Source organism: Diadema antillarum, unplaced genomic scaffold (genome assembly GCF_040938485.1).
Source record: "Diadema antillarum isolate AM-2024a unplaced genomic scaffold, OU_Dant_1.0 seq00003136_RagTag, whole genome shotgun sequence".
In the NCBI taxonomy this organism is placed as follows: Eukaryota; Metazoa; Echinodermata; class Echinoidea; order Diadematoida; family Diadematidae; genus Diadema; species Diadema antillarum.
In genome coordinates, this window is record NW_027273722.1 from 3,257 (window position 1) to 12,135 (window position 8,879).

Consider the following 8,879-nt stretch of genomic DNA (forward strand, 5'->3'; position numbering starts at 1 on the left):
TCAGCATTCTCGATGCAGGGTGAAGAAAAAAGAACAATTCCAAACAGTTAAAGGGATGGTACAGTATTGGTGAAGATAAGAATTGGGCTTTTAACTTTTTGCGAGATACCAAGAAAACACTTATGAAATAGTACAGAGCATATGGACTTCAAAGTTTATTAAATATGATTAAAATCAGGTTTTGAATGACTGAAACATCAAAAAAAAAAGTAAAACAAAGCGATCGTAATAAAGTGTGGGTCCCACACTTATTAGAATCGCTCTGTTTTGGATATCTCAGCCATTTCAAAACCAATTTTCATCAAATAAATGTTGAATTCCTCATGGAATTACATGCTCTTTCATATTTCATAAGAGGTTTCTCATTATCTCACCAAAAAATGTTAGAAACCTGAAATTAGGTCTCAACCAAAACTATACCATCCCTTTAAACTAATCATGGGGTACATGTCATATGAACAAGGATTGCCCACTGACTATATTTATGCAAAAAAGTGAAAATCGCCAAAAATGTTACATACTGCGTTTTTCCTTGGGGCAGTACTAAGTCCAATGTCTTTCTTTGGTAGTCAGAATTGTAGTCCTTGTTCTTTATGGCTACTTTTAGATGATTATTTTACAAGTCCACAAGCTTCCTGCCTGTCGTCTGTGGGATGTTGGCTCACTTTTATATGGCAAAAGCCTCAAAGTGAGTCAGGTTTGTCGAGTTCCTAGCCATCACTCTGATCTTTGAGTCTCACCACAAGTTCTTGATCAGATTCCATCAGGAATCCTCAAGTTTCGCCACAAGTTCTTGATCAGATTCCATCAGGACTTTGCATGAGTCATTTCAGGACATTGACACACTTGTCTATGAACCATTTCTTCACTGCTTGGGCAGTATGGTTCGGTCAATGTCTAGTGGTAGTACGTCCAGGTGTGCCAAAAATTGAGTTTTTTGGCGGACTCCTTCACATTTTTATCAAGGATATTGACGTAATCCTTCTTTCTCATGCTTCCTTGGACCTTGATGAGGTTCCCTGTGCTACTGGAAGAGAAGCACCCCTAAAGCAGCATGCTTCCATCACCATGCTTGATGGTGGGCTCAGAACCCTTTGGGAGGTACCCTCTGCCACTGGAAGAGACGCAGCCTCAAGGCATGTTTCCACCATCGTGTTTGATGGTAGGCACAGTATTCTGTGGCTTGCATGATTCCTGCTTCTTCCTTCAGACATATGCAGCATCCCTTTGGCCAAATAACTCCTATTTCATTTCATCTGAGGATAGGATGGCTGACCATAAGCTGGCATCTTGCTTCAGATGACCTCTAGCAAAGGTCATCAGCCGAGTCTCCAGATGTTCCTTCTAGAGCAACAGTGTTTTACTGGGACTACACCCATGGAGACTTCTTCTGTGCAAGAATCGCTCGATAGTGGACCTTGACACCTTCGTCCCTGCCTGATCAAACATTTCAAGGAGGGCCATAGTTGTGGTCCAGGGGTTGTTGTTGACGTCTTGGCAGAGTTTTCTCGAAAGTTTCGAGGACACTTTACGCTTTTTGCCACGCCCACTGAGGTTTTTAACAGTGCTTGTTGATTACACTGTGGACAGTTGCCACAGGGACATCATACCTTGTACCCCTTCTCTTTTACGTGTTCAAGTAAAAGGCGTTGTCGGAGGTCTTCCCCAAGCTCCTTCTTCTTGGCCAAGAATGATCAGAAACTGAAAATGACTTGCCTGCTTTCTTCTCTTCAAGCTTTTCTAGAAAGATCCTATTTTGGTTGTTTTTTTTTTAACATCTGGCCAACAAAAAGGTGTATTTATTCCATTGTAACATCTTGAAACATCTTCGTGACAAAGATTAGCACATTCACAGGAATGCATACCATTGGGCACAGTCGAAAAAGGCCATTTGTTATGTGACATCTACAGGGGTATGAATAATGTTGAACATGATCTAAAATAACTTTTGGGCATATCTATTATTATGCTAATGAGGTTCGTTAAACTCACGCCTGGAATTGTGCATACCATTAAATAGACAAAAGATACGCAGGGTATACCAACATAATAACTTTTTCAGATAAAGAATTTTAAAAAGAGTGTTATTTTCCATGGGGTATGAATTATTTTGAGGACAACTATATGTTTATATATATATATATATATATATATATATATATATATATATAAATATATATATATATATATCTTACAGTAACTATATAAAATGTTGTTATGTTAAAACGGCCCAATTATGTGAACTCAATTAAAGTTGACCTTTAGGCTGTTCATATTAATATTACAAGTTTTATTATAAATATTGTTATTATCATTATTTTCATCATTATTACTGTCATTATTATTGTTATTGTAAGGGTGTTCTTGTAGTTTCAAGAGAGATTGTCCTTGTGTAGTAAAATCTAATTGCATTATTCATGCCAGTAACTAATCAACGTAAGACATTTTTTCACAACTATAGGATCACACACAAATTCTTGGTAGATAATATTGACAAGGTCAAGGCAGGAGTCTGTACCAGCACTCTGCAGCTGGTATGAGTACTGGGTCATTGTTAGAGATTTTCCGTTGTTGTTGACTACTGAACTTTCTGACCACTCATCTCAATGGTTTTTAGATTATCAGTGAAAAGAATAGCAATACTAAAATTGTGTGTTACAGTCTTCAAATTTCTTACCATCTTGGCTTTTACTGCTCATTTCAGGAGTGGAGATTGATCAGACTAGTGTGTCTGTGTCCGGCCAGAGCCTGACTGATGGCAGTGATGAAGTGGTCTTCAGTGTCACCCTCCAGTCTAACCCAGAGAGTGCTGATGCCACACAGGAAAATATGTGGCAAGTTGCTGCCTACTTGACCAGCACTCCACAGCTGAGTGATGATACAAAGAAACAACTCCTCTCCAGTCAAGTCTTGTCTCCAAGGCAGTCCAGCCAGGCCATCTTCCCAGGCTCACGTAGTGGCCTTTATGATTTACGGACAAATGTAGACCGTGAAACACTAGATTGTTCCGCTACCAACTACCTTTGTGTGCAGCTCAACCGGTCATCGTTGGCTGATGACAGTTTTACTTTCACGGGCTCTAGACCCGACTCTCTCACCTCTTGTGAACGCCTCTATTGTGCAAGAAAGAGTAAGTGGGGTGTAACATGGTTTGGCAACAAGATCCAGAAGAGGAATAATTTTCCAGCCCTCTGGATTCTCTGGGTGAACTTCTTCCCAATCCATCTGTTCCCAGCATGTTGTCATACAAGGAGTTGTTGCATGTCAATTCCAATATCACCCACACCTATACATAGTTACCCAGAGAAATTTCTTCTGTGCCATAATATTACAGGTTCAACAAATGAAGAGTGTTAACTGCATGCTTATACAGTGTAATGCATGATAGTGGGGATTGTTCATGAGAGCAGTCTCTGAAAAGCAAGGCAGAGAGAGAATGAACTAATCCGGACTGTCAGTAACCATATAAAATGTCACACTTTCTTGATTTCTCTTTTTCTCTCTCACAAAACCTCTGTGGACCATTAGCCAGTGCACAGCTGACAGTAAGTTACAAAGTCAATTTTTTTTTCTACACTCTGAAATGGGTTGTTTTCTTGTGCTCAGTAAATGAATAGTAGGAATATTTATGAAGTGGAGCATTATATAGTTGAGATTTAAAAACTTCTTGTTTGATTATTTTGTAGCATGTTTTTAAAAAAAAGTAAAGAGTATCAGGAATAATTCAAACCAAGATGGTTGCACCTCTATTCTAAGAGCATCAGTCTCTTCAGATCATTAGTATGTCATAATTTGACAGAATGATGCATTTTTCCCATTGAGTGTGTATCTGTGTGTAAAGTTCAACTTGATTGAGCTTTGCAAATCATGTATGCAAAGAGATCCAGGATCCAGGTCCAAGAGAGCATTATCATTATATCCCTAGAAAACTGTAGACAAGTACTTTTCTTTTTTTTTTCTCTGAAATTTGAACTCTGCCCTTACTTCCATTTTGAAAGATACATGCTCAATCAATTTTAATGCGCTGCCTCAAAATGTACCGAAGACATTTTTTCTGTGCCAAATTGAATGTAGAAAAAAAATTTTCAGAAAATTTTGTGGATGGTTAAATTGTAAGTCTTATACAATATATGTGTATGTATCGATAGAAGTATCTTCTCTTTCAACTTGCATGTGTTCTGGCTGTTGTTTGTTTTGAAAGTCAAGTTGTTGAATGATGTATATGAAGGTTTTCTCGATGAACATCTAATGTGCTTCTGATCCTTCACCAAACCTATAGGCTGGAGAAGGGCCCAGAGGAGATAAGGGACAAAAGGGAGAACCTGGAGAGGCCGACATAAACAGTGCTGTAAGTAAATGTCTTAAAGAGAGTGGTATACCGTAGTTTTAATAGAAGTTTGCCTGATGTGTCAAACAAGGGATTGAACCAAAGGGTGGGAAATTTTCGCTGCCTTTCTGTTCAGGGATAGAACGATTGGTGGAAGACTCAAAGTACTTCACCCTATTGCGGCCATGGTCCATAGACACTTTTGACATCTTATGCAGTGTACAGGATGATTTTATCAAAAGAGTAATCAATTATCACAAAATGCTGTTGACTTAGTAATTTCATGAAAAAAAACAATCATTCAACTCATTTTTCATTTGAATGATTTAAAACTGTTAATTGAAGGCAAACAAGATTCAAAGAAGATTGAGAACTCAGTTTGTCACAGATTAAACTGGATTGAATTCTTCCATGATTCACTGCCAGCCAGTTATGAACCTCCTTTGTTATTTATTTCACTTCAACAGAACTTCCCACCTGGTATTCCTGGACCAGTTGGCCCACCAGGACCATCTGTACGTATATCTTACAGACATAATCCTGAACTTGTGTGCCAACAATCTTTGTGTGTGTGTGTGTGTGTGTGTGTGTGTGTGTGTGTTTTATATATATTTTTTCTGCTCAGTGATTTCAATAATGAGAAGGGATAATCCTAATCCTGGTTATGATCACAAATTTAAGTTCAAAGATGTATCAGCGATAATTGTGTGAACATTAATTGCACTTGTAATAATTATCAATATTCATTTACAGGCCAAAGTGGTTACAAGTTGTTAGGTTGTCATTACTGACACTGATTCAGTTACCAGTATTTCTGTGTGTATGTGCTTGTATGTATGTGTGTGTGTGTGTGTGTGTGTGTGGTGGTGTTTTGTTTTTTGTTTTTTGGATATTTCAATCTTATGGATATCCACATTAAAAAAAAAAAGGATACAACTGTATATATCTGCTAACATGGATGAAAAAAAAAAATGTTGATGTTATGATGAATGCTGAGCAATCGGTCAAAATTTCAAGATTTGAAGGCATAGTAGTGAAGTGATACAGAGGAAAAGAAATATTAGGCGAGGATAAGGTAATTGGTCGAACTGTTCTGTAAGCTTATATTTCCTCACCACTGTTATCTGTGTACAGGGTGCCCAAGGACCACCTGGAAACTCTGGACCCAAAGGACCCCCAGGACCAAGGGTAAGCTTATATTCATATTGCTGACATATACCAAGTCTCTCTGAATACATGAATATCTGTTCCTAATGGGACAAGAGAAAAACAGTCTCCCTAATTTCGAATTCTTTTTTGCGCATAACATTTAATGTAACACACATTTTTTTTTCCAGATTGCTTTTGTTTACATGTACCTCCCTAATTTTGATGTTATATGGCAGCCCAGAATTTTTTTTTTTTTTTTTTTTTTTTTTTTGTTCAAAGGGAAGTCAATTATGCTCATTTAACATAGGTTGGTTGAATTGTTACATGGAGATTATTGTAGTGATATGCATTTTGTCATCTTGTCGTTGTTGTAGAAGATGTGATAGAGCTGTGACTGACTGGCATGTATGTTGCTCATGAGTCTGACTGATTATATTTCTCCTCTCTGTAAATCTGTTGTAGGGATTCCCTGGTATGGATGGAATGCCCGGTTTGCCAGGTACCCCTGGACCCCCTGGTCCACCAGGCAAGGCTGGTACCCTCGTTGCTTCTGCACAGACCAGTCAGTACAAGGGACCTCAGCTTCCAGGCTATGCTTATCCACAGGCTCAGGCAGCTGTAAGCTTGACCTTTCCTTCTTTTCATTTTTTAGCATTCTTAATACAATGCACCATTTTTCTTGATTTTATGTGAGATGTCATAATACATCATTAAGACTCTTGTCAAATGTCTTCTGAAGACTAAAATCAAATTGTTTTGTAAGACTGACATGCAATAATGTTTCATTTCAATTTATGTCTGCACTATTATACATATGAAAAGTAAGAAGATTTTTGATGAAAAGACTAAATTCTCAGGTGTTCTTCCATGCACACAAGTAATTCTGCATGCCTATACTACTGGAATGATGTGTACTTTGTTTGCAGTCTGATTATGAAAGAAAAGTCAAAATAATCCCCAATAGTCAGGGTGATCCCCAATTTTGCTATGTATGCTTCCTCTGACAGGGCAACCCTGGACCCCGTGGCCCACCTGGACCACCAGGATCAAGAGTAAGTTGCCAGATATTTGTTGTTTTCTTTGAGTAAGAGACCTTCATGAGAAATATCATTTGTATGATATGTGGTAACCTCTCTGAACATTGACATGTTTCATTTACATGTATGAATGTGTACAATTTGAAAACAAAAATGTATCATAATATGTTGTGAGCTTTTCATTGCTATCAGTAAGACTGCATTTGTAATTACTGATTACTTAATTACTTAAATATAAAAATGGGAAATTGTCATCTTAATATTCTGTGAAGTGCAGTAACCCTTGATGTCTACAGAGCACAAATGAGCAAAGTGATTGCGGTATCCCTACTCTTAAGAATCCAGATATATTTGAAATGCCCAAGGTTCTTGTACACAGTAGGTCAATTAATGGTTACTGAATAGATACAAGGTAGATTATGTTCACTGGCAAATTAAATTCCAGATATCACCAGTGCAAGCAATGCTTGTATTTCAGTTTGAAGGGGAGCTATGTGAAGTCTTGAATATTTTGAATACAAGAGTATGTCTTTGTAGTAAAGTAAATTTTGCAGCTGCAAGCATGACATGTCTGGGAGTTTCCTTGCCTTATACCCACAGGGACCTCAGGGATTGACTGGACCCGCAGGACCCGCTGGAGAGCCTGGATCTCCTGTAAGTTGGCCTAACTCAAAAGAGATTTCTGGATTTCCACTTACCTCTCTGTACCTGTACTCTTCTGTCCCTAATTTCAAGCTATTTAGTATTTTCATCTTCTCTTGCTTATCTGGAGCTCCTGTAAATCAGATGATAAGTTACTGGTACATGTCTTCAATGTAGCTGTATGGAAGAGCAGTGTTACTGTGAATGCAGACATTATGACATTTAGTCTGTCTTGTGAAGACAGAGATGAGATTATCATGGATGAAAGAGATGTGGTACTTGTAGCTGATATTTCCCTTGACTGCAAGACAAGTTAAACTAAATGATGACATCAATTGCATTCATGCTCAGTTTCTATGAGGATGTCATAACTTAAATTGAGGTTTCTCAGGGATATAACTTCTTAGACCAGCAATAAGTATTTGATTGTTCTTACAATGGTACCTAAATCTTAAGTCGAAAGACACCCATTCACTCGTCTCATTATCTGCATTTACAGGGAAATTCTGGACCTCCTGGACCCCCAGGTTTACCTGGACGCCCTGGATCAGATGTGAGTAGCTTGTCATTACTCTATCAGACATACTACAGTTTGATTGGAGACACAAGGCCTTGAGGTTTATTTCATTTGTCATGTTGGAGCTGTGAAGATCAAATCACTGGGTTGGTTTGCCCTTCAGTTACCTCATGCCAACTGCTAAAGATTTTCTGAAGAACTAAGAAAATGTCTTTAAACTTCAATCAGCAATTTGTTACTATGAATTAATGTCATTCTACATTCAAGGTCTTCACGAAGGTTATGAATATTATGAAGAAAATGAAATGATTTCAGATTATAATGATGTAACTCCCATTCCACCCTAACTTGGTATGTAAATGTGTTATTGCTATTTCAGGGAGATGATGGATCCCCCGGTGCCGCTGGACAGCGTGGACCTGCAGGAACCCCAGTGAGTATCACATAAATGCCAGTATACCAACATCACCATCTCATTTAGGCCAAATATTCAAGTGGCCAAATGTGTGTGTGTTTGTGTATGTTTTGTGTCTGTTCATTGATGGTGCACTACTTATTTATTTATTTATTCTTAGAGTAAAAAATGAGGAATCATGCAAAACTGCTAGTTCTTTTGTGCATTTTGTGCCAAACTGATTGTGCTTTTCCATTTCTTACAGTGACTTACAGTGTACATACTTAAATGATACTATGACACAGTGACTTACAGTGTACATACTTAAATGATACTATGGAGTATAGACAAAATGGTACTGTGAAGTATAGACCAAATAAAAATAGTTTCAATTTTCTCCTCTCAAACATCATGGTATGTCACCATAGGACTATATGGAATGGATTGACACAACCACTGTCTGTATGTTTTCATTTAGGGTGCCGAGGAAACCCAGGTTTACCAGGAGCCCCAGGAATGAAGGGACATCAGGTAAGAAGTTCTTGTTGGTGCGTTACTGGTGTTAGGATATAGTGTACCTGATTCATTTTAAGAAAAATTATGTGATGAATGCTTAGTTTTATGGTTGTGTATTTGGTTTATCTTATAGGCAGACACCATTATACTACTTTCACTTAACTCCAGCAAAGAAATTCCCGCCTTAATTCCAAATTTTGCAGGACTTGGATCCCATGTTTGTTGTGACTGTGAAAGGAAACAGTAATAAACATGTCATGCATATTAATATGAGCTACAACTAGGTCAAGTTAGGAG

The 8,879-nt window shown here is 37.9% G+C and overlaps 1 protein-coding gene across 1 annotated transcript; it reads left to right on the forward strand.

The window, feature by feature from the left end:
* Nucleotides 1-1,068: 1,068 nt before the first annotated feature.
* Nucleotides 1,069-8,586, forward strand: LOC139715215 (uncharacterized). The gene is made up of 12 exons (XM_071626804.1): nucleotides 1,069-1,162; nucleotides 2,705-3,130; nucleotides 3,529-3,545; nucleotides 4,280-4,348; nucleotides 4,795-4,842; nucleotides 5,462-5,515; nucleotides 5,939-6,094; nucleotides 6,484-6,528; nucleotides 7,114-7,167; nucleotides 7,655-7,708; nucleotides 8,052-8,105; nucleotides 8,545-8,586. The coding sequence occupies exons 1-12, from the start codon at nucleotides 1,069-1,071 to the stop codon at nucleotides 8,584-8,586; spliced, it is 1,113 nt and encodes a 370-aa protein (XP_071482905.1).
* Nucleotides 8,587-8,879: the final 293 nt, after the last annotated feature.